The sequence below is a fragment of the Tamandua tetradactyla genome, chromosome 6 (genome assembly GCF_023851605.1).
Source record: "Tamandua tetradactyla isolate mTamTet1 chromosome 6, mTamTet1.pri, whole genome shotgun sequence".
NCBI lineage: Eukaryota > Metazoa > Chordata > Mammalia > Pilosa > Myrmecophagidae > Tamandua > Tamandua tetradactyla.
Window position 1 is genome coordinate 15,555,460 of NC_135332.1, and position 24,589 is coordinate 15,580,048.

The 24,589-nt window shown below is 41.7% G+C and overlaps 1 protein-coding gene across 6 annotated transcripts; it reads right to left on the reverse strand.

The window, feature by feature from the left end:
• Positions 1 to 9,052: 9,052 nt before the first annotated feature.
• Positions 9,053 to 22,691, reverse strand: JPT1 (Jupiter microtubule associated homolog 1). 6 transcript variants are annotated; one of them, XM_077163829.1, is made up of 5 exons: positions 22,472 to 22,691; positions 16,070 to 16,212; positions 15,601 to 15,698; positions 14,696 to 14,714; positions 9,053 to 9,324 (listed from the first exon to the last, which is right to left on the reverse strand). In XM_077163829.1, the coding sequence occupies exons 1-5, from the start codon at positions 22,525 to 22,527 to the stop codon at positions 9,176 to 9,178; spliced, it is 465 nt and encodes a 154-aa protein (XP_077019944.1). In that variant the 5' UTR covers positions 22,528 to 22,691; the 3' UTR covers positions 9,053 to 9,175. The 6 variants fall into 6 exon arrangements, with proteins under 6 accessions (XP_077019944.1, XP_077019948.1, XP_077019946.1 ...); XM_077163833.1 differs by lacking the exon at positions 22,472 to 22,691 and adding an exon at positions 22,258 to 22,355; XM_077163831.1 differs by lacking the exon at positions 22,472 to 22,691 and adding an exon at positions 22,218 to 22,342.
• Positions 22,692 to 24,589: the final 1,898 nt, after the last annotated feature.

A 24,589-nucleotide genomic window follows, 5' to 3' on the forward strand; every position in this document is an offset into this window, starting at 1 on the left:
CGGCTCGGGCGTCCCCGCCCAAACGTTACCTCGGGGCAGGGCCTCCAGGGACACGACCAAGGGAGGGGACCGAGAAGCAGCCGGGAAGGAAGCGCCAGGCCCCTTCTACCTGTAAGACCTCTCAGCCTCCTTAAGGCCCACACGCTCCCATCTTGGCGCCACCGGGGGCAGGACAGACAGGTCGGGACCTGAGCGCTCCCTGCTTGAAGCCGGCACCCACCCAAGGCCCGGATATTGGGGGCCCCAGTCAACATGGGGTGAAATCTGTGAATCTGCTGAAGATCACTTGTTCATGCGAGTCAAGCTCCCCAAAACCGAGCCAAAGGCCAGGGTCGGCTGGAAACGCTGGCACGTCTCCCGAAAGCCCCACTGCCACCCGGCGGACGTTCCGTGCGTGGGGCCGCCGGTCTGGGCCAGCGCTCTCCCGTGGGCTCGACGCCGCTCAGCTGGGATCAGCGCTTCCTCTCTAGCAAGTGCCTGACGTTACTTTTGTTGACTTCTCTTTTCCGTGGATGTCACACAATTTCCTCTTACCCCATATTTACCTACAGATTATACCCTCATGTTTGAGTGGTACCCCCATCTTGCTGTGGCCCCCCACCTGATCGACCACCCCTGTAATTCTAGTCCGTGCGGCACCTGCATCTCACTTCCAGGCACCTCAGGGGAAGAATGGGCTCAGGCAGTGACACCTGAGTCCCTGTTCTCCACCGAGGCTCTGAAGTCACACCAACTAGGTCAAATGCCCTTTCTGCTGCCTTTTGGTATCTTTTAAGAAGAAAACTGTCGTCTTCACCTCCTAGACCTTAAACTTCCTAATTTTGGGAAACTGAACAGACTTCAGCAAACCTGTTTATACAGAATTTCCTAAAATCTGTTCTCAGCACCATGTCCCGGGCTGCGCTCTCCCTCCTTCATACCTATTACTTAGGCACTTCACAGAATAAAAGTGGTGGCACAAACCAGGGCATTTCTAAGAGGCCCTGTGCTGCTGAGGCTGAGAAGACCACAGGTCCCCTCCCTCCCACTCAGGCCAGTAACACCACTGTCTATGTGGGGCTAACCTTTGTATCAAGAATGCTGGAAGGATCCTGGCACAACTGTTGATTCTCCATTTTGCAATAAGGGAAAGAAAACCTTAAAATCCTCACTACCGGGACTTCCTGGAAGATGGCGGCTTAGTAAGACGCGCGGATCTTAGTTTCTTCTCCAGGACACCTACTAGGGGAGTAGAAACGATACAGAAAGCGCCCAAAGCCACAACAGAGATAAAAAAGACAGCGTACCCCATCCTGGAACGGCTGGCTGGCTGAGAGAAGCAGCTCGGGTGAGATCGCCGAGGCGCGCGGGCCTTACCGGGCGGGGTGGCAAGCGGCCGGAGTTACTCCCTTCCCCCTTCCCGGGCCGGCTGGGAGAATTGGAGAGGCGGTCCCCTGAAACCAAGGCGACTGGCGCCCACACCACGCGCAGCCCCCGGACCAACTGAGAGAATTGGATCGGAAACCCCCAGGCCGCGGAGAACGGTGACCCTGTGACTCCCGGGGAACGTGCACTCTCTCGGGCGGGCCGCTGCCGCTGGCGCCCTCCCGCCACGCTTGTTGCCCAGGGCCGACTAGGAAACTCGGACGGGCTCTTTCCCTGGCTGCGGCGACCAGCAACCCTCCCTGCGTTCGGACACCCTCCCTGCGTTCGGACCCCGGGCCGGCTCAAGCCGCTTCGGCTAGCGAACCCCCAGGACGGCGAGAGTTTTCCAAAGTTTAAGGTCCCACAGCACCTTTTACTGGTGGGACCCGCAGACAAACGTGTGCCACGAGCGCCACCTACTGGGCAGGATAAGAAAAACAGAACCCAGAGATTTCACAGAAAAATATTACAACCTTGCTGGGTCCAACACCAAGAGAAATCTGAATAAATGCCCAGACGCCAGCAGCAGAAGATAACTGTCCACGCTCAAAAGATTGAGAATATGGCTCAGTCAAAGGAACAAACCAATAGCTCAAATGAGACACAAGAGCTGAGACAACTAATGCTGAATATACGAACAGAAATGGAAAACCTCTTCAAAAATGAAATTGATAAATTGAGGGAGGACATGAAGAGGACATGGGCTGAACATAAAGAAGAAATAGAAAAACTGAAAAAACAAATCGCAGAACTTATGGAAGTGAAGGATAAAGTAGCAAACATAGAAAAAATAATGGATAGCTACAACGATAGATTTAAAGAGACAGAAGATAGAATTAGTGATTTGGAGGATGGAACATCTGAATTCCAAAAAGAAACAGAAACTATAGGGAAAAGAATGGAAAAATTTGAACAGGGTATCAGGGAACTCAAGGACAATATGAACCGCACAAATATACGTGTTGTGGGTGTCCCAGAAGGAGAAGAGAAGGGAAAAGGAGGAGAAAAACTAATGGAAGAAATTATCACTGAAAATTTCCCAACTCTTATGAAAGACCTAAAATTACAGATCCAAGAAGTGCAGCGCACCCCAAAGAGATTAGACCCAAATAGGCATTCTCCAAGACACTTACTAGTTAGAATGTCAGAGGTCAAAGAGAAAGAGAGGATCTTGAAAGCAGCAAGAGAAAAACAATCCATCACATACAAGGGAAACCCAATAAGACTTTGTGTAGATTTCTCAGCAGAAACCATGGAAGCTAGAAGACAGTGGGATGATATATTTAAAATACTAAAAGAGAAAAACTGCCAACCAAGACTCCTATATCCAGCAAAATTATCCTTCAAAAATGAGGGAGAAATTAAAACATTCTCAGACAAAAAGTCACTGAAAGAATTTGTGACCAAGAGACCAGCTCTGCAAGAAATACTAAAGGGAGCACTAGAGTCAGATACAAAAAGACAGAAGAGAGAGATATGGAAAAGAGTGTAGAAAGAAGGAAAATCAGATATGATATATATAATACAAAAGGCAAAATGTTAGAGGAAAATATTATCCAAACAGTAATAACACTAAATGTCAATGGACTGAATTCCCCAATCAAAAGACATAGATTGGCAGAATGGATTAAAAAACAGGATCCTTCGATATGCTGTCTACAGGAAACACATCTTAGACCCAAAGATAAACATAGGTTGAAAGTGAAAGGTTGGGAAAAGATATTTCATGCAAATAACAACCAGAAAAGAGCAGGAGTGGCTATACTAATATCCAACAAATTAGACTTCAAATGTAAAACAGTTAAAAGAGACAAAGAAGGACACTATATACTAATAAAAGGAACAATTAAACAAGAAGACATAACAATCATAAATATTTACGCACCGAATCAGAATGCCCCAAAATACGTGAGGAATATACTGCAAACACTGAAAAGGGAAATAGACTCATATACCATAATAGTTGGAGACTTCAACTCACCACTCTCATCAAGGGACAGAACATCTAGACAGAGGATCAACAAAGAAATAGAGAATCTGAATATTACTATAAATGAACTAGACTTAATAGACATTTATAGGACATTACATCCCACAACAGCAGGATACACCTTTTTCTCAAGTGCTCATGGATCATTCTCAAAGATAGACCATATGCTGGGTCACAAAGCAAGTCTTAACAAATTTAAAAAGATTGAAATCTTACACAACACTTTCTCGGACCATAAAGGAATGATGTTGGAAATCAATAATAGGCAGAGTGCCAGAAAATTCACAAATACATGGAGGCTCAACAACACACTCCTAAACAACGACTGGGTCAAAGAAGAAATTGCAAGAGAAATTAGCAAATACCTCGAGGTGAATGAAAATGAAAACACAACATATCAAAACTTATGGGACGCAGCAAAGGCAGTGCTAAGAGGGAAATTTATTGCTCTAAATGCCTATATCAGAAAAGAAGAAAAGGCAAAAATTCAGGAATTAACTATCCATTTGGAAGAACTGGAGAAAGAACAGCAAGCTAACCCCAAAGCAAGCAAAAGGAAAGAAATAACAAAGATTAGAGCACAAATAAATGAAATTGAAAACATGAAAACAATAGAGAAAATCAATAAGGCCAGAAGTTGGTTCTATGAGAAAATCAATAAGATTGATGGGCCCTTAGCAAGATTGACAAAAAGAAGAAGAGAGAGGATGCAAATAAATAAGATCAGAAATGGAAGAGGAGACATAACTACTGACCTCACAGAAATAAAGGAGGTAATAACAGGATACTATGAACAACTTTACGCTAATAAATACAACAATTTAGAGGAAATGGACGGGTTCCTGGAAAGACATGAACAACCAACTTTGACTCAAGAAGACATAGATGACCTCAACAAACCAATCACAAGTAAAGAAATTGAATTAGTCATTCAAAAGCTTCCTAAAAAGAAAAGTCCAGGACCAGATGGCTTCACATGTGAATTCTACCAAACGTTCCAGAAAGAATTAGTACCAATTCTCTTCAAACTCTTCAAAAAAATCGAAGTGGAGGGAAAACTACCTAATTCATTCTATGAAGCCAACATCACCCTCATACCAAAACCAGGCAAAGATATTACAAAAAAAGAAAACTACAGACCAATCTCTCTAATGAATACAGATGCAAAAATCCTCAATAAAATTCTAGCAAATCGTATCCAACAACACATTAAAAGAATTATACATCATGACCAAGTAGGATTCATCCCAGGTATGCAAGGATGGTTCAACATAAGAAAATCAATTAATGTAATACACCATATCAACAAATCAAAGCAGAAAAATCACATGATCATCTCAATTGATGCAGAGAAGGCATTCGACAAGATTCAACATCCTTTCCTGTTGAAAACACTTCAAAAGATAGGAATACAAGGGAACTTCCTTAAAATGATAGAGGGAATATATGAAAAACCCACAGCTAATTTCATCCTCAATGGGGAAAAATTGAAAACTTTCCCCCTAAGATCAGGAACAAGACAAGGATGTCCACTATCACCACTATTATTCAACATCGTGTTGGAGGTTCTAGCCAGAGCAATTAGACAAGAAAAAGAAATACAAGGCATCAAAATTGGAAAGGAAGAAGTAAAACTATCACTGTTTGCAGACGATATGATACTATACGTCGAAAACCCGGAAAAATCCACAACAAAACTACTAGAGCTAATAAATGAGTACAGCAAAGTAGCAGGTTACAAGATCAACATTCAAAAATCTGTAGCATTTCTATACACTAGTAATGAACAAGCTGAGGGGGAAATCAAGAAACGAATCCCATTTACAATTGCAACTAAAAGAATAAAATACCTAGGAATAAATTTAACTAAAGAGACAAAAAACCTATATAAAGAAAACTACAAAAAACTGCTAAAAGAAATCACAGAAGACCTAAATAGATGGAAGGGCATACCGTGTTCATGGATTGGAAGACTAAATATAGTTAAGATGTCAATCCTACCTAAATTGATTTACAGATTCAATGCAATACCAATCAAAATCCCAACAACTTATTTTTCAGAAATAGAAAAACCAATAAGCAAATTTATCTGGAAGGGCAGGGTGCCCCGAATTGCTAAAAACATCTTGAGGAAAAAAAACGAAGCTGGAGGTCTCGCGCTGCCTGACTTTAAGGCATATTATGAAGCCACAGTGGTCAAAACAGCATGGTATTGGCATAAAGATAGATATATCGACCAATGGAATCGAATAGAGTGCTCAGATATAGACCCTCTCATCTATGGACATTTGATCTTTGATAAGGCAGTCAAGCCAACTCACCTGGGACAGAGCAGTCTCTTCAATAAATGGTGCCTAGAGAACTGGATATCCATATGCAAAAGAATGAAAGAAGACCCATCTCTCACACCCTATACAAAAGTTAACTCAAAATGGATCAAAGATCTAAACATTAGGTCTAAGACCATAAAACAGATAGAGGAAAATGTTGGGAGATATCTTATGGATCTTACAACTGGAGGCGGTTTTATGGACCTTAAACCTAAAGCAAGAGCACTGAAGAAGGAAATAAATAAATGGGAACTCCTCAAAATTAAACACTTTTGTGCATCAAAGAACTTCATCAAGAAAGTAGAAAGACAGCCTTCACAATGGGAGACAATATTTGGAAATGATATATCAGATAAAGGTCTAGTATCCAGAATTTATAAAGAGATTGTTCATCTCAACAACAAAAAGACAGCCAACCCAATTACAAAATGGGAAAAAGACTTGAACAGACACCTCTCAGAAGAGGAAATACGGATGGCCAAGAGGCACATGAAGAGATGCTCAATGTCCCTGGCCATTAGAGAAATGCAAATCAAAACCACAATGAGATATCATCTCACACCCACCAGAATGGCCATTATCAACAAAACAGAAAATGACAAGTGCTGGAGAGGATGCGGAGAAAGAGGCACACTTATCCACTGTTGGTGGGAATGTCAAAGGGTGCAACCACTGTGGAAGGCAGTTTGGCGGTTCCTCAAAAAGCTGAATATAGAATTGCCATACGACCCAGCAATACCATTGCTAGGTATCTACTCAAAGGACTTAAGGGCAAAGACACAAACGGACATTTGCACACCAATGTTTATAGCAGCATTATTTACAATTGCAAAGAGATGGAAACAGCCAAAATCTCCATCAACAGAAGAGTGGCTAAACAAACTGTGGTATATACATACGATGGAATATTGTGCAGCTTTAAGACAAGATAAACTTATGAATCATGTAATAAAATGGATGGACCTAGAGAATATTATGCTGAGTGAATCCAGCCAAAAACTAAAGGACAAATACTGTATGGTCCCACTGATGTGAACGGACATTCGAGAATAAACTTGAAATATGTCATTGGTAACAGGGTAAGACAATGGGTAATTGAAGCTGAAGGGATACAGACTGTGCAACAGGACTAGATACAAAAACTCAAAAATGGACAGCACAATAATACCTAATTGTAAAGTAATCATGTTAAAACACTGAATGAAGCTGCATCTGAGCTATAGGTTTTTGTTTTGTTTTGTTTTGTTTTGTTTTGATTTTACTATTATTACTTTTATTTTTTTCTCTATATTAACATTCTATATCTTTTTCGGTTATGTTGCTAGTTCTTCTAAACCAATGCAAATGTACTAAGAAATGATGATCATGCATCTATGTGATGATGTTAAGAATTAATGATTGCATGTGTAGAATGGTATGATCTCTAAATGTTGGGTTAATTTCTTTTTTTCCGTTAATTAAAAAAAAAAAAAAGAGAAGGGATAATTGGAACTGAAGGGATACAGACTGTACAACGGGACTGGATATAAAAACTCAGAAATGGACAGCACAATACTACCCAATTGTAATGCAATTATGTTAAAACACTGAATGAAGCTGCATGTGAGGTATAGGTTTTTTGTTTTTGTTTTTTTTTCTTTCTATTATTGTTTTAATTCTTATTCTGTTGTCTTTTTATTTCTTTTTCTAAATCGATGCAAATGTACTAAGAAATGATGAATATGCAACTATGTGATGTTATTAAGAATTACTGATTGTACATGTAGATTGGAATGATTTCTAATTGTTTTGTTAATTCTTTTTTTAATTAATAAAAAAAAAAAAAATCCTCACTACCTAAATATCCCCTCCTTCTTCCCAAAGATAGGCCTCAGTTTGATTGAAGAGTTGATGATTACACATTATACTCCAAGTCATCTTAATTATGGGCGGGCCTTAGAGGTGAGCAAATTCAAAGCTCTCACTAAGTCAGGACCCAGGCCAAAGGCCTCCTGCAGTGGACCAGCAGCCCAGCTGGAACTAAGAGCTGGGTTTGGGTAATGCCCAGTTTGGACATTTAATGTAGCACTTTGATCTGGAACTTTCTGCCTAGAACCGAGGGAGTTTTATCTTCTGGCTCCCATATCATTGATGGGACTGGGGACCCCCACCCCCAGTTCAACTGCTAATGACATGACCCCTTTCTTGAGCCATCCTCCTTGGCCACTCCACTGAGACGCGCCGCAAAGGTGTGGAGACACCTAGAAATGTAAAATATTATGGCCCAGCACAAAGGGGAGGTGGTAAAAGAGTCTAAAATATACTGGCTAATAAATATATCTGGAAATAATTAACCATATTATTCCTTTATTTACCACAGCTAACTAGCTGAGTTAATTATGATTTTGGTACCTTGACCTCATGCTATGACCTTAAATCCATTCTCTTTCTTTAGAAAAAACCCATTAGCTTTTTAATTTTAAGTGACTCATCAAATCATTGGGAAACATGTTTGGTCACAAAGAAAAAAGCAATTACAGCCAGAACATATGAAACCTCAAAAAGAAGAGACCGGAGACAATGTTTCAAAATTTGTATATTGTTTGAGCAACAGTCCAGGATTGCAAAGTACAACACACATTTTAAAGATGAGACTTTCGTGTCATGTCAAGCATCATGCACACAGTATCAAGTTATTTTATGCTAAAAAGGCCCCTGTGGGGTACATTCCTTGATGAAGAACCATTTCTGTGCGATTCACCTCCCTTGCTTGCTTCACCACTTTTGATTCTGGTTTGATTGTACATCCTAAGCTTTCCTCTGCATGACAGTAGCAGGCTCTGCTTGTCAGCCAGTCTTGTTAGTAGCCGGCTTATTACTTAAAGTTAAAAAATAAAGGCATTTTCTTTGCTCTGCAGGCAGCGAGGCAGGAGGTGCAGGCCTCCCTTGTTCCGTATGGCACAGTGGGATGAGAAGATGCTTTCAGCAAAAGGACACTAGTAAGTTAGGGTAACACCAAGAAGGTTCTGCGGAAAGCCATCCTTGTGTGTTGGGGGCCTGAAAGGAATGTGCCTGGAGACTGTTTACTGGTCTGGCCAATCAAGGCTTGGCAAACCCAAGTGAAGCTGACAAGAAAAGGGTTTAAAAAACCTCAGTACAAAAGACTCTCGAACACATTTGGAACCAGGTTATTTGTTCTTAGAAACACGGTACTAAGTGTCACAAAGCTTTCCCTCAAATCTACTACTAAAAACACTCATGCCATGGCCACCAGACCCAGTGGAGTCAGGACAGAGACAGAGAACCCTGTTCTTTAAAAAGGGGAGGGGGGAAAAAAGACAGCGGTACATAAAGTGCTTCTTTTTTAATGAAACAAATCCAAAAGATGTACAGTCAGGCTCAAGTTGTGCAGTTCACAAGCATGGAGAAAACAAACAAACAAATAAAACAACAAAGTTCAGGGCAGTCGGAGTTAGCCCAGGACTAGGCTGGACTTGCCACCAGGGGGGTTTCTCCTGGATGGTGCGGGTGCCGGGGCCACCGGGCTGGGCACGGGCGCGGCAGGCACAGGCTTCTCGTCGATCTGTCCCAGGCTGGCTTGTAAGTCTGTGTCCACAGTTTCTAGAACAGAAAGTGAAATTGGAGCTAACAACTATTTCCTATTAAAAGTCTAATGAGAATGGTTCGAAATATACCTAGATGTAGAGAGAAGACAGCAACAACCACCGACCCCAGTGCTTACCACCCACAACTCCCCTGTGACGGTTCTGGCCTGTAGGGTCCCAGGCCCTTTTCTGGGCATGTTCTTTCCTATACACAGATATATGAGGACTAGTCTTTCAGGTCAAACATTACAGATGACGCTACAGCTCTCTGACCCCCAATACCTCCCCTCCCCTCCCTTATCCCCAGAGGGGCCGCTTCTGGGTGTGTGCAACTTTCTAGAAAATATTTAGCATATATTTTTATGGAACCATATATAACAGGTGTTAGTATTTGGTTGTATCAAACATAAATGGAAAAACTTCTGTTTTTTTAATCTTTCTGAAATTCCCCCTAATTACTATGACACATGATCATAAGTCATCTTGTTTAATTGCTTTATAGTATTTTATCATATCATATCTAGTACATTTGTCTACTGACAGCAAAAAAATGGAAGCAACCCAACTGTTACAAAGATATAATATGTACATGCCAGCCCGTGCATACAAACAAAGGGACATGCATAAAGGCTGCCATCTTCAATGTGAATGGACACTGCAGCCCCCGCCCCCCCAGAAGGCTGTGTCAGTCACAGCCCCACAGCTGCTGCATGTCCCTTCCTTCCACCTCGGCCACCACCTAATAAGTGCCTCACTTTAATCTGTGCCAAACTGGATGAGTGAAAAATGTTACATTTCATCCCTGTTTCACGACTACCATGTGAAGTTGACCTCTTTTTTTCTTTGACTACATAACAGTCATATGTTCCAGCATCCTTTATTAAACAGTCCACCCTTCTCCTATGTATTTGTAAGAACATCTCCATTTACCAGGTCACTTATATTTACATTACCTGGGCACTTTCCACTCTTAAAACCCTAAGAATTAGTGCGTGGTTATCAGTATCTTGGCTATTACTTGGTTGATACATTCACTCTGTCTTACAAAATTCCCAACAACATATATTCTTAAACTGTCTCTTATTAACAGGTACTTTTCAAACCTAGAAGTCATTGAATCAAAGTCAAAAGTGATTACAAAAAATAAATTCAAACCGTAACCTGTACCAAACTTTATAATTTGTTCTATAACTACTCGTTAAAATGTACTTGGAAATTAAAAAAAAAAAAAAGCACTTGGAAATTTATTGTTTTGTATATATTTTATACTTTACAATAAAAAAAATAAAAGGCATTTTCTGTGAAAGGGAATCGTTACTAAGAGTGTAATAGTTTAAGGCTATATTAAACTTATTTCTGGAAAAAATTTTAAATGGCAGATCTCATTTCAGTGTTAAACATCAAATTAAATTCAGTTGCATATTCTAAGTTTGCAGATATTTGTAAAAGATACTCCACAGCAGCTCCTGTTCAACAGATTTGCCTGAAAGTTAAGTGCATATGATAACAACTTTCCTGTATTATTAGATCCATCACCATCAGTCTTTTTCACAAACATTTAAGGCATGGAAATTTCACAAAGTATACCATTTCTTCTCTCCTTGGCCAAGCCTGAGACTTATAATACGTTTTGCTGCTGAAATTCCAAGCCAGCAAGGTTCTAGCCAATAGAACTTCCTGCCATGCAAATGTCCTGCCTGTGTGGTCCAATAGTAGCCATGTGGCTAATGAACACCTGAAATATGGCTGGAGCAACAGAATTTTTACTTTGATTTCATTTTAATTTATTTAAGTTTAAATAGCTAAATGTAGTTTGTGGCTACCATAATGAATGGCACAGTCTTAAGAGAATATATATTCCTTTGTTATACTAAATTACTACCAAATTTAAGCTTTGCTTTTCATTACTCTGAACAAATATAATTAAAAAGAAAAAAAATTAAGTAAACAGATTCAATATATTTTTCCTTGTGATTATTTTTAATGGCTAATCCGTGATATTTAAATACACCCAGAAACTGTAGGATGCTATTAATTTATGTTATAAAACTCAAGTTCTAATTTCAAAAAAATGTACAAGCCCTTCAAAGACTCAGTGTTAATCCACTTGTCCCAAGTTTTTATTTAGCCATCTGAAACAACTAAGGAGAAAGGTCTTTAAATTAAAAAATCATACTCTTAAATCAGAAACATAACAAAATCTCAAAGATATGCCACTGTACTTTAACATTTCATCTTATGAATTTTAGGAACATTCTATAGAAGTAACTTATAATGAACATAATATCCCACATTCTCCAACTACAAGGAAAGATCTAATAGCTTTCCAAAAGGACAGCTCTCCCGGTTAAGATCTGAAGCTTAGCGAGAAAAGGTCATCCATTAGTTTCCTGTTGTTATACAAAAGACAAAGTCATATGTATCAACATGAAGTATTTAAGTTCTACAGCAAGAGTCCCTTAAATAACTTAGGAAAATATGTTCAATTTACTGCAAATAACAACAAAAACACAACAACACACACACACACAAACAACCCGCGTTAAAAAAATCCAAGATAAAAAGAATACAGACCATAATTCAGTCTAAGCCAACTTATCAATTCAAGCGTTTCAATACTGCTGGTCTGATATGGACTTATACTTTAAAAGATCCAACTAAATTCTCCATTGTTGGGATCAAGCAGTTAATGAATACAAAATTATCTTACAATTCTACAATGGAATTTTATTTCCATAAAACACTATTTAGATGAATCAAGCTTAATTTTCCCTCCAGCTTTTTATTTGTTTTACATTATTAATGGAACAATTTAATTTTTCACAAATAGATAATATACCCAAAAATCTTATATTTCTGAGAAAGAAAAAAAAAAAGGAAACACATCACACACATACACATAAGCAGATATGGAGACTAAACAAGCAGCAGGCAGGCCCCAACTTAATTCTTGTTTGACCAGACAGAACACTGCCAGAGGAGATGAAGATTTGGTTGTTCTGGTCTGTAAACAGGTGGGTAAGTACAGGAAATAAGAGTGTTTAGCTTTTATAGCAATTTGACAGAGAAGGGCTTGCTTTTATCTGTTTAATAATTTAAAAATAGGGCTTTAAACAAAAATGCTCCTATATCATATACTCCTGAGTTTTCTTTTTTCTTTTGTACATCAATAAGGTAATTGATCCAATGCCTATATCTGAATAGAAAAAAATGGCTCATTATAAGGCTCAAGGAATCAAAGGAAAAGAAAATGTAACAAACAGACCATCTATCTAAACTGCCTAAGGCCAGAACACAGACTACCTGGCTTCATCTCCCTTTTTCTTAAAGATTTCCCAAGATGGCAATTCCAAAGTCTTCCCTGTACTCAAATTACTCAAAAGATCAAGGTAAGCGTTTCCTTATATCCAAACAAAACCTGTTTTATTTAAAACTGATCTGAGTAACCTGCTCTGAAGTAGACTTTATAGCAAAATTGGAATTGACCTTTACTCCACCAGACAGATCTTGAATTAATATACCCCTTGCCATTTGGTGACAAATGGGCTAAAAGTAGGTACAGTCAAGAATATTCAAGAAGGTGACAAAATTCTTGACGAGAAAAAATAAAATAAAGGAAGGGCTTTTACAGTTCACTGCGTGCTGTTCACCTGGACAACCTACAGCAAACTGAGCTGGGGTGGAGGCTGGAAGAGGATTAAGTATTTGGCAGGACTAATCATACGTTTCTCAAAACCTCATCAGAGCTCCCATGAGTGGCTCATCTGGGGTAAATACAAGCCACCTCATACTTTGCAACTAAAAAAATAAAACTGTCTTAGTCATATTCTACAGAATTAACCGAACCAGCCTCATAAGAGCCTTTAGAATAAGAAAATTCTAAATGAGGATGAACCTGAAACTGGCATGGTTCTTCCAAGATATAATTTGTAAATAAATGCTGGTAAGAAGCTTTATTATATATGTCAAATCAAGATTAACATAAAAAGATATAAACCTGATAGTACAATACAGAAAACCTGATATCTGCTGATATTTATTTAATAAAATATCATCTCTCAGAGAACTCTCCCCACCCAAAAGAAAGCTGGGCTGAGAGATTCAGGTGGCTGGCTGACGGCAACACGTTCTGTGACAGCTCACAGGCAGTAATGAGGACAGATTATTTACAAGTAGCCGTCCGTGTAAATGCCTATTTTTATATGTGATAAGCATCTACAATCAGATTCCTCATTCCTTCTAACACAGAGGTTAGGCAAAGCTCCCTTTGTAATGAAGGAGTGACTATGATTCAGGACTCCTTTAAGGTGCATTTCTTTCTTCCTCAGCAGGTGCTGGTTCTTCAGCAACAGCTGGGCAGGCACAATCACACGCCCTCTCCAGGCTCCCCAAACTTCTGTAATTCTACCTCCCCTGGCCGGAATTAGGGAATAAAGATTAGCTGGTTCTTGCCAAGTAAGGTCTGACCCTGGAAGTATTTCAAAATTTGAGAAGCAGCAGTATCAAAAAGCCGACAGATTTCCCTCAACAACAGTCCTCTCAAAGAGAGCAAACGATGCAAATAGTAACTAGTCCACCTCACTGCAGGGAAAAAGGACGTGGTCCTTTGGAGGAGGCAAGCAGGCAGTGCTCACCGCGGCTCAGGATTCTCCTTCCCCAGGGCCTCATCAGGACACAGTCCGAGGCAGGAGAGGAGCGGGGCTCTGCCCTGGGTCTGCCTCACTGCAAGGCTGCAGTATGGGCCTGGGAGGAAGAAGCGGCTTCTCCCTCCTGGGCCAGGGCCTTCCGCTGTGCGCAGCAGCAGTTCTCAGGCACTTGCTAAAGAAGTGCCAATAAATACTTCAAAGATTTAAAATAACCAAGTAAATTACTATAACTCATTTCTACCTGTAATTGGCAATATGGGTGCTGGCAATTTCCATCTTCCCCTACATTATTATTTACAAGGTCCCCAGGTAACCAATGTCTTACTGAATAAGCGTCTCTGTATACAAATAAACTTTATATATTAAATGCTGTGAGCTGAGCTTGAAATGCCAGAACCTCTTACTAAAAAGTCCATTAAAGGTAACAAATTTGACCTAATGCACATACACTGCTAAAAGGTTCCCCAGTCTTTTTTCTTGAACTGTGACGAAAGGGACTGAAATTCATTACCATTTCCTTCTCCATACTTAACCTCACGGCTGGCAGATATGAGACATGGCTGTGTTTACTAACTTTCTAGTTTCATTTTTCATTCCTCTCTGCCCCAGAACATGTCATCCTTCAGGACAAGGGCAGATTTCACTTCCCAGACTCTTTCCCAAAGGCAGAATTTGAATAAAGATTCAGATCTGTCCAAAAACCATTTATAGAGCAAAAAATTCATCTTCAAAAGTACTCACCATGCATATCACTTTCTCCCTGGAAAAGAAAAAAAATATGTTAATTTTTTTCACACTTTAATTTTGCAATGTGCAAATAAAACAGACACCATTCATAGCAGTTAGCATCTATTTGAAACGAAATATGAAATTTCATTTTAATGCGATCAAGTTCAGGGTCAGGCTGTATAAGCATACAAGCCTTTTTTTGACTTGAGACCGCATACTATAAAAAATTCTGCATGACAAATTGCCCCATTGCCAGTAACACACACCTAAAACACCAAAAACCCTGAACATTTACTCTGATGACCTAATACCAATGAGTATTTCAGAGGATCTTTTATCAGAATGGGAGACTGGTAAAACGTCTTTCCATTGCTCTTTCTTCTCATCTAGCGCTGAAGGGCCCATATCAGCCCCAAAGCCCCTTCTTCCCTGCCCCACGCAGACTGTAGCTTGCTCAGAGAGCTCTGAGGCCCCAGTCAGGACTTTGCCCCAGGCTTGAGTCTTTCCAGACTCACACCTGGGGGGCTCTGAGGCTCATCTGCAGACTCAGCCACAGTAAAGCCAGGCCTGCATCATCTCCCAGGTGCGAACAATTACAACTGTAATAGTCCTTGAACTTAGAGATGCTACCAGACATGAGATACCTAGGAAATGAGTGTGATCCAAAGTTCCAAAAACTCAATAATAAAGGGTCAAAGACACATCTGAACAGATTAAGACCACGCTAACTCACTTTTCTGGCTTTACTCTATTCTTCAATCTTCCATTATAAGTGTGGTCCAGTCTCTTCCCTAATTACCTCTCAGTAAAAGCCCAATGGCAGAATTGAAACTCTCAGTAAAAAAGGGGGAACTGTAACTTCTAAAACATAATAATCTCAAAGGCTTTTTTTTTTTCTTATGTTATGTCACACTTACCTTCAGATCTAAGAAGTCTCCAGAGCTTGCTTCAGTAGAATTCCTTCTCTGGGGTCCAGATGACTCGCTATCTTCCCTACCACCACTGGACTTGGCATCTGAAAATTGACAAGTGCTTTATTGAGAAATACAATAGGAAGTCCTACAGGAAAACTTTTTAATAATTCACATTATGTGTTAGTCTCATATTACAAAATGAGGAAACAGTCTTAGGGAAGTTCAGTCATGACTTAAACATTCTATAGAGGGACTAACTAACCAAATCTGCCTTCAAGCCTTGTTCTGATCCATCAAATAGGCAAACTCCCAATACTTCCTGTTTCTTAGTACCAGTACTTCCTCTAAAAAACTTTGCTGTTGTTTAGTTTCTGATGATTATGCTAGATTTTTGCCCATCAGTATAAAACCAAATGAGGCTGGCTGGGGCAGGGCCCCTGCTCTGGAATGATCACACAGATAGAAGCAATACCTGTGGACTTGGCCCAAGAAGGAGGGTTTTCTTCAGGTGTCCCAAAGATGCTCGAGGCCATCTTGTTCCTCCTCACAGGCTGCTCTGTAGGCTCATCAAAGCCTAATGAAAAATTGGATCCACCACCTGGAGGCCGCAAAACCCTAGAAAAAATGGCAAACCCACAGTTTCAGATAACACCAAAACATTTCTGGGCATAAACAGGTTCCCATGCCTTTGATTCCCTTTCCCTTTCCCAGCCATTCCCCCATCCCTCACGGGAAAGAGCTACTAATGGGAAAAAGGCACTGATTCCATGAACTCCAGTGCTGGGTGTTCCTACGGCCAACCCGACACGGCCTCACAGAATCTGTAGCGAGGTCACCACCCAAGGCACCCGAAGCCGACTGAAAGTCAGCGCCAACAGCCTGGCGTCCTTGGAAGGACCTGGTAGAAGACACAATGGACCTTGTCCGACTGGATTTAGCTGAATATATTTGCAAAGACGTTTAAAAGGATGTCTAAGTTTTTTCATTTAAAAAGCATTTCCATTTTTATTTTCAACTAAAAATAGAAAACATATACGTATAAAAGTTAACTTGTCCAATTTAGAAGCCCAAGGAAAGCTTCTGATATAGGTGTCTTCGACCTCAACACAGTGTACAGAAGGAACCTGTGGATACACTTGTACTCCACCATTCTCACCAGTAAACATCCGTGACTAGCCAGAAGGGGAAGTCAGCACGAGGAACTGAGTGTAAGAGTCCATGGCAAGTTGTATACACATATTTCTCTGACATCATTTATGGCTTTTTACTCAACAGAGAAATACAGTCCTTTCACATTTCCAAATCCTTCTGCCACAAATTGGAACAATTTGTCTCCTCTCTGGAAGAACTCAATTTAACACTTCAGTGGTACAACTCAAAACAAAGAAAACCGATCGTTTTGTGGATAGATTTGTAACTACCAATTCAGTTCCTTTACTGGTTATAGGAGTCATGTGGTTTTCTCTTTTTTACTAAGTGGGTTTGAGTAAGAATCATTTTTTTTTATACATATGTGTCCATTTCATCCCAGTTTCCAAATAAATACTTGTTCATTTGTAAACCTGGCTCATTGTATTAGAAAAAAAGGCTGAAAATTAAACACTTAAAGATAAAAAATTTCTTTTTAAGTATCCCTTTCAAGGCATTCATCAAGTTTTGATTTACAGCATATTTTATACTGTTTTGTTGTATTTCTTATTTTCCATTATTTTCTCACTGACCCAAAAGTTATTTAGAAGAGGTCTTTCTAATTTAGTTATTGATCTAGTTTTTAACTCCAATGAAGATAGACAACAGAGTCTGTATGACATAAATCCTTTCAAATTGGGTGAGACTTGCTTGATGGTCTAATATGTGGTCAATTTTGTAACTGTTCTTTGTGTGCTTAAAAAGAATGTTTAATTCACCAGTGTTCTACATTTGTCTACCAGATCAAGCTTGCTAATTGAGTTGTTCCAATCTTCTCATTTTTAAAATGTTTTATCACTTATTTAATCTGTTCACCTCTACCATAATGGTAGCTTGTCTGAGTCTCGTCATAATTCTATCAGTTATGCCCCTCGAGCATTTCACATCAGTAGGGAAAATTACCTCGGGTCAGCGGGTCAACTGGCTAAGTCATTTTGAGTAAACAAATATCCTACCTCACTTCATTTACCAAATTAAGTGCCTTCTCAGTCCAGTATTTCAATTAAAAGACAAAAACAAAAGTACTGGAAGAAAATATGTATGAATGTGGTGCTAATCTTGAAAAAAAAAGAGAACTTTGTAAACACAAGGTGGAAGCTAGAAACTATGAAGAGATGGATAGATAAACCACGCATACATGAAACATCCAATGAGGCATAACATTGCTAGTATTCACAGGGCTCTTAAATAATTTGAAAAAAATGGACAAAAGGTACTAACAGGCAATTAAAATTGATAGTTTATAAACATTAAAAAATTCAGCCTCACCAGCAATTCAATTTAAAACAAAAGGACTTATCTTTTGCTTCTTAGATTAGCAAAGGTAAAAAACTGCCAGCTATTCCCAGCATTAGTTAGAATACATTTGTACAAACTTACTAGAGCGCATTTTGATACTATATAGCAAATGTTTAAATCTGCATATTTTAACCAGCACTTCCAGTTCCAGGACCTAATCCAAAATAGATAATTGGACACACACAAAGATACACATATTAAGATGTGTAAAAACTTGGCAATATCCCAAGTATTCATTACTAAGAGATTGGTTATCAAGTATATCCATACAAAGAAAAGCTATATATGCAGTAGGGTGAGATTTATCTTTATTAATGGATATGAAAAGTTGCCCAAAACACACTGAATGTAAAAAGCTGTAAAACAAATATGAGCTCAACTACATGCTACTAAAATTATGTGTATAAAGATACACACTTATCTAGCTGTGTGATCCTGGGTAATAATGTGCTTAACTTCTCTATGCCTCAGTTTTCTCTTCTCTAAAATGGGGATAATAGTAGCTATTAAAGACTGCTTCTGGATTCAAAATCCCAATTTATTTTGACAACATCGCCTTTTCCCTACTGTTTATTCTATGTGATCACTCATTGTGGGCACTCCTGTCCACTTAGGACCTCAAGGTAGAAATCCCAGCTCCTCTGCCCCCTCGGCGCAGGGCGACACTCTGCCCTGCGTCCCTCTCTACCAGGTCCCATCATCTGGTCTTGTCTCTGCCACCCACAAGCCAGGAGACACAAAGCCTGGTTAAACCTAAGCAAAAACCCAAGGAATCTTACTACCTGGACTGTCAATAAGGCCTCCTCTCAAAGACACCTACTTCTCCCCATCTTCTTCAACAATGTGGGCAGATCACACTTCTTTCACTGTTGCAGGAACAGGTCTCCTTCACCTATTTCCTCCTGCCTACAGCACTCTCCAGGCTTCCCTGGAGGACCATTCAAAATCCCGTCCATCTCTGAAACTTCTAGCTTAAGTTCCACCTCCTCCACTGAGCATCTATGTGAGCCCTCAGTAACCTCTAAGAGTATGAGAGAGGGCTGGAGCTGAAAGGACTGCTGGAGGTCCTCCCTCAGCAGCCACAAACTTCTCCTGTGTAAAAAGCTGGATAGGAAATATTTCCCACTGTCGAAACACTCACTCTCACCATAGTGCAAGCAAAGGCCGCCACAAACAAATATGAAAATGAGCAAATGTGACTGTGTTCCAATAAAACTTTATTTACGGGCACTGAAACCTGAATTTTGTGTAATTTTTCACATCATAAAATACTCTTCCTCAGCCATTTATAAATGTAAATGTAAAAGTGATCTGTGGCTCACGGGTCCCATAAACCCAGGCATGTGGCCCGTGGAAAGAAGGGGGTCTGCTGAGCCCTGCTTTATCTAGTTCAGCAGTGTCATCTTTAGGAGAGCCAGGTCAGGTCCTGGAAAGTTCTACAATAAATTACCCAGTATCAGTTAAATGACGGAGACGGGACCAAAACCCAAATCCTCAGTATCTGGCAGGCACATAACAAGGACTCAAAATAGGAGTGTTAAATGGAGGAGCCACACAATATCATTTTCTCTTCAAATTACAAACTTGTAGATTCAAGTTTTCCTGTTTTCTAGCCTTAGACAGTCTTTACAGCCCTTACATAGTTCCTCTAGCATCATCCCCTAAGTCCACTCTGTGTTTGCCCATAGCAAAATTCAGCTCAAATCACCCTCTTTTTCCCCAGAGGGCGGGAAGACCCCACTGCATTCCTTTAAAACATCTAAAACCCCACCATTTTTTGAAGTCTCAGATATTAAATATCTACTTAGACTAAATTCATCATATGAATTAAGATAAATGTGTTCAGGCATACTTTTTATAAAGATAATTTTAGGTTTGCTTAATTAAACTGTTTAAATCACAGTGAAAAGGATGTTATAAATTCTTAATAGGTTTTCTCTCATGTTCAAGTCTGAAGCAACTAAGCTTTTCTCATTTTATTCCCCCAAATTGGCAAAGATACCTGAAAAATTATAATCGAAATAAACTTGCTTCATTGTCATTCCCTTCATTATCAAGAGTAGAATGATTTCCTTTACCAAGCGTAATTAATAACTCTGTGAAGAACCCTAATGGGTTTTGGGCTTTACCAACCACAAAAAAAAAGACACCCAATATCCAAATGCAAGCTTAAAGGAAAGTCAAAGCTCTGACTAGCCCAACTTTTTCAAGCTCTGCGTTCATTTTGCAACAGCAGGTCCTATCTTCCATGATGATGTCAGGGTTTTCTGAGAGTGAAACAGCCCCAAACAAAGGATTTGGAGCATAAGACGGAAATGATTCCAATTTTATTTTATAAGATCCCACTCTGCTTTCTAAACTACACATATGATAACTAAATTAAGATCACTTTAAGACTCAACAAAAATGTGAACATGTACCGTGGAGAGCAATTAAAAAAAAATTACTCTTTATCTTCTTTCTCTCTTTAAATCCCAGAGCTTGCAAATGATTTCTGCAGATCATTCTCTCCCAGCCCAAATTTTTAACATTGTTATTACGGAACCCGGAGACTGTTACTGGAGCAAAGAAGTTTAGGAAAACTGGGTGAGATTACCGTAGAAATGGTGGGAAGTGAAAGGACAACGCTGAGAAAAAGACCAGCCTCAGATCATAATATTGGAGGCAAACTGATGACAAAAGGGAAATTACATTTACTCTGCAGAACCAAATATCATTTGTCTCACATTCCAAATACACAGGTCAAAAAAACTAACTGTGAGGATTCATTTGACCTGGTTTCTGAAATTCTTAAGTAAACACTAGACTGAGCCCAACCCTGAAGGATTAAACCCCGGGTTACAAATCATCATTCCAGCACCTGAAGTCGACTGGCAGAAAGCTGACCTCAAAGCACAAGAGGAGAAAACCAGACTCAATGTGTTCCAGTGTCCTCTGAAGAAAAAAATGATCTCACTGGAAGGATGACAACAGAAGAGGCAGCCAGCGGTCTTTGATGGTCTATACTAGTCCCAGAAACCCCTAATCGGTTTTAAATTTGACCACCCTGTTCTATATTGTAAAATGGGATTCAATGAAAAGGATTATCACCTCCAGTGCTTGTTCTGATGGCTCATCTAGGGAGGCTTGCTTTCTGTGGCCAAATGCTCCAGCCCCTGTGAGATACTACTATTTCCGTCTCTCTCAGCCCCACAAAATGGCTCCCTTTGTGCCACTTGCCCAGGACCCCCGGCTGGCCACACCTGCCTGCAGGTCGTGACCAATGGAGAATAAACCCCAGGAAAAAGTGGGATCTAAGCTCCCTTCAAGCCTTGAGCAGGATCCCACAGATGCTTAAGACCCACTTTAAAGAACAGTGTGCAATTAGCCAAGACAATGTGGAGACCTGCCACAGAATCCACAACCTTCCACCAAGTCGGGCAAGGGCTGGGACAAGGAGCCCAGCCCAGACACCATACTCGGTGGCCTCTTTTCAAAACACCGCGGGGTGGGTGGCCAGCAAGTCCCCCGCCTCGCAGGTGGAGATACTACAGAGGAGACAATGGATGTCTCCGGCCCCGCCCAAGAGCAGCAAACCTCCTTCTGCTAGGGAGCACAAGCCAGGGAGGAACTCCTCTGACAAACGTCAAAGGGGGAACCAAAAAGATGGGGTGCAGGGAGGAGGTCCGAAGGTCTGGGAGCAGAAAACCCACTCGGGCCGGCTCGATTCGCCGTCGGGGGTGGGAGCGGAGGGGAAGGAAAAGGGGTTTTCCTTTGTTAGGCGAGGGGAGGCTCTCCGAAGAGGGCCGGACAGTCGGGGCAGGCACCGGCGGGGGTCACGACGACCAGCCTCGCCCGACCGCAAATGCCACCTGCCGGGCAGGCCCGAGTGGGGGAGGGGGAGGGGACAGAAGAGGGTCGGGGCTCGCCGACCCGACCAAGCCGGTCGCACCCTGTGGTCGCCACGCCCGAGGCGGGGGCCGGCCACAAGCCCGGGGCCAGAGGCCGGAGCGCGTGGCCCGGGGTTGGGACAATGGGGCCCAGAGTCTCCCGGCGCAGCTGGGGGCTCTAGACCACCGCCCACGGGCTGGGCCAACCCGGCCCAAGAGAGGAGAGCGAAGCCTCTCCGCACGTTCCGGAGGAGGAAAACCCACCCCGCTGCGGGGCCGAGTGGGCCCCAGCCCCTTCCCAGACCTCGTTCCGGGGGAGGAATGAATGGAAGAGAAGCGGGCATCGGGGCGGGGCCGGCGCCACAAAGGCCGCGCGGGCGGCCGAGCCCCGCAGCCCACCCGGGTGGGAGCACCGCGCGCGGAGCACGTTACCACCAACGACCCGCCACCCGGCCGCGCCGCCCCTGCGGACAGCAGCCCGCCCGGCCCCTCCGCCCCGCGCGGCTCCGACGCCTCACCGGGAGCTATTCCTGCTGTTGGGGTCAACGCCCTTGAAGGTGGTGGTGGTGGTCATGGCGCCGAGGGGCGAGGTAGGCCGGCGAGAGAAGACGCTGGAAGGGTCGGACCCGAGAGGGGCGGAGCAGAGGAGCTGCCGACAACACAACCGGCTACCGCTGCAGGAGCCTAGACCTCGGCTCGCCAGCGTCGCTGCCGCCTTTATAAGGCTCGCAAAACCCGCCCCCGGCCGGCCCATATTGGCCGGTTTAAATGGCTCTTTTCGTTCCTATTGGTTCTCTGAAGTGCCAAGCACTGTGCGGCGCCGCGACAGGCTGCGGCGGCTACAGCTCACCTAGGCCCGCCCCCTTCCTGGACAGGGGAGGTGTAGGGGCTTGCCCCTCCCCCACCCCAAATCTCGGAGATGATTGGACAAAGGGCGAACCTGCCCCGCGCAAGGTACAAAGTGTGCTCGCTGTCACTGTCACTTGAAAAAGTTACCTGATAAGGGAAAGGCTTGCTCTGGGGTAGTTAGAACCGGCAAGCCGAGGACACATTTGCCCATTACCATTTCCTTATCGGCCTTGCTCATAGTGGGATAATTACTGACAGAAGTTAACATTTACTTATTGAATACCTACTATGTATCACGTTTGGAACCCGACAGTCCCAAAGTAGCAGCACTATGAGTCAGCAAGAGAAAGCAAGCCAAGATTTAAAGACACTGGAAATTCTTTACATTTGAATGTAACTATTTAGCTGCAATGGGTGGTGCAAACACTGGACCAAAATTACGATCGTCCCAGGGTGGGGGCCTGTTCTAAGGCTGGTTAATGGCCGGCGGCAAGGAATGACTTCCTCCCTTGCTACCAGCCAGGCCCCTGCAGCTGTTTATAACTCTTAAGTCATGACGCTTCCACCTGTCCGGGGAAATCTATCCCTGCAACAAATGCAGACGCATTTGGAAGACTCAGGAATGACTGTTTACAAGATCACAATAGAAAAGTCGCTGTCGATAACCCCTTCACCCTGCGTGCAGGTTTCCTCAATGCTGACATCTTTCCTAGTCTCAGTATTTCCATAAAATTTGAGCCACGTTCCGCTTTGCACTGCCTCGTCCTTCATCCAGGCAGTTAGATGTTTGTATTCTCAACAGTCGTGGCTCACCATCCTCCCAGGGCTTTCATGAAAAGCCAGAGCTAAATTCTTTTCCTGAAGGCAGGGAGCCTACATCCCAGGCCTATTCCAACCCCACAAGGCAGACCAGTGTCTTGGTTACGATTTCCCCAGGCTTAAAGGCTGAGGCTAAATTTCCAAAAGCCTTCCTTCATAAACACATAAACAAAACCCTTTCAGACCAAACTAGCTCAGTAAACATGCCCTCCTTACAAATCATCTCATTGACTAGGAGGCAGTGGAGTATAGTGATTGCTAGCACAGGCTCTCATGGGAAGATTTTGGGTTTGAATCTTGACTCTTATTTGACATTAGAGTCAAATGACATTAGCTTCTAATGTCATTTGGACATTAGTCCTCTGGACATTAGCTTCCTCATTTGTAAAATGAGGGTAAAATAGCACTTGGACTCCACAAGGTTGTGAGGACTGATTGAGGCGATGGATGTAAGGGGGTTGGCACAGTGCCCAACATGTACATCATCAATGACAGTCATTTTTCATCAGATTTATTTGGAAAGTAATCACACACTTTAACAATCCATATTCTTTTTTGTAGGTTAAGTGTGAGGTTGGGGAGTCTTTTTTGGCACAGACTGTGAATCAGTATTTTATGTGCCTTATTTTTTTCATCCCCTATAGTATAGAAGACAGTTTGGTATGTCTTCTATAAAAAAAAAAAAGAATGCTGTTCTTATTTAACAAAAGCTTTGTTGGAGTTGTCCCACCCACTATATGATTTGGGATTATCTAGGAGCTTTTAAGGCATACAAATGAATGATAGGCCACACTCCAGATCTACAAAATCTGAATTTCTGGGAGTAGGGTCATCATGTATAAATATATTTGTGTGTGTGTAATCTTTTTTATTTTTATTAATAAAAACAATCAATATACAATATGTACATTCATTTTTTCCTTTTTTTATAACATAGTTGTATATTCACCATCATGATCATTTCTTAG

Coding starts and splice junctions, on each gene's coding strand:
- JPT1 (XM_077163831.1), bottom strand. CDS start 22,297: ATGCCCGCTTCTCTTCCATTCATTCCTCCCCCGGAACGAGGTCTGGGA. Junction 16,213..22,217: donor CCACTCGGCCCCGCAGCGGG/GTGGGTTTTCCT, acceptor CATTTTTTCTAG/GGTTTTGCGGCCTCCAGGTG. Junction 15,699..16,069: donor TTCTTGGGCCAAGTCCACAG/GTATTGCTTCTA, acceptor GTCAATTTTCAG/ATGCCAAGTCCAGTGGTGGT.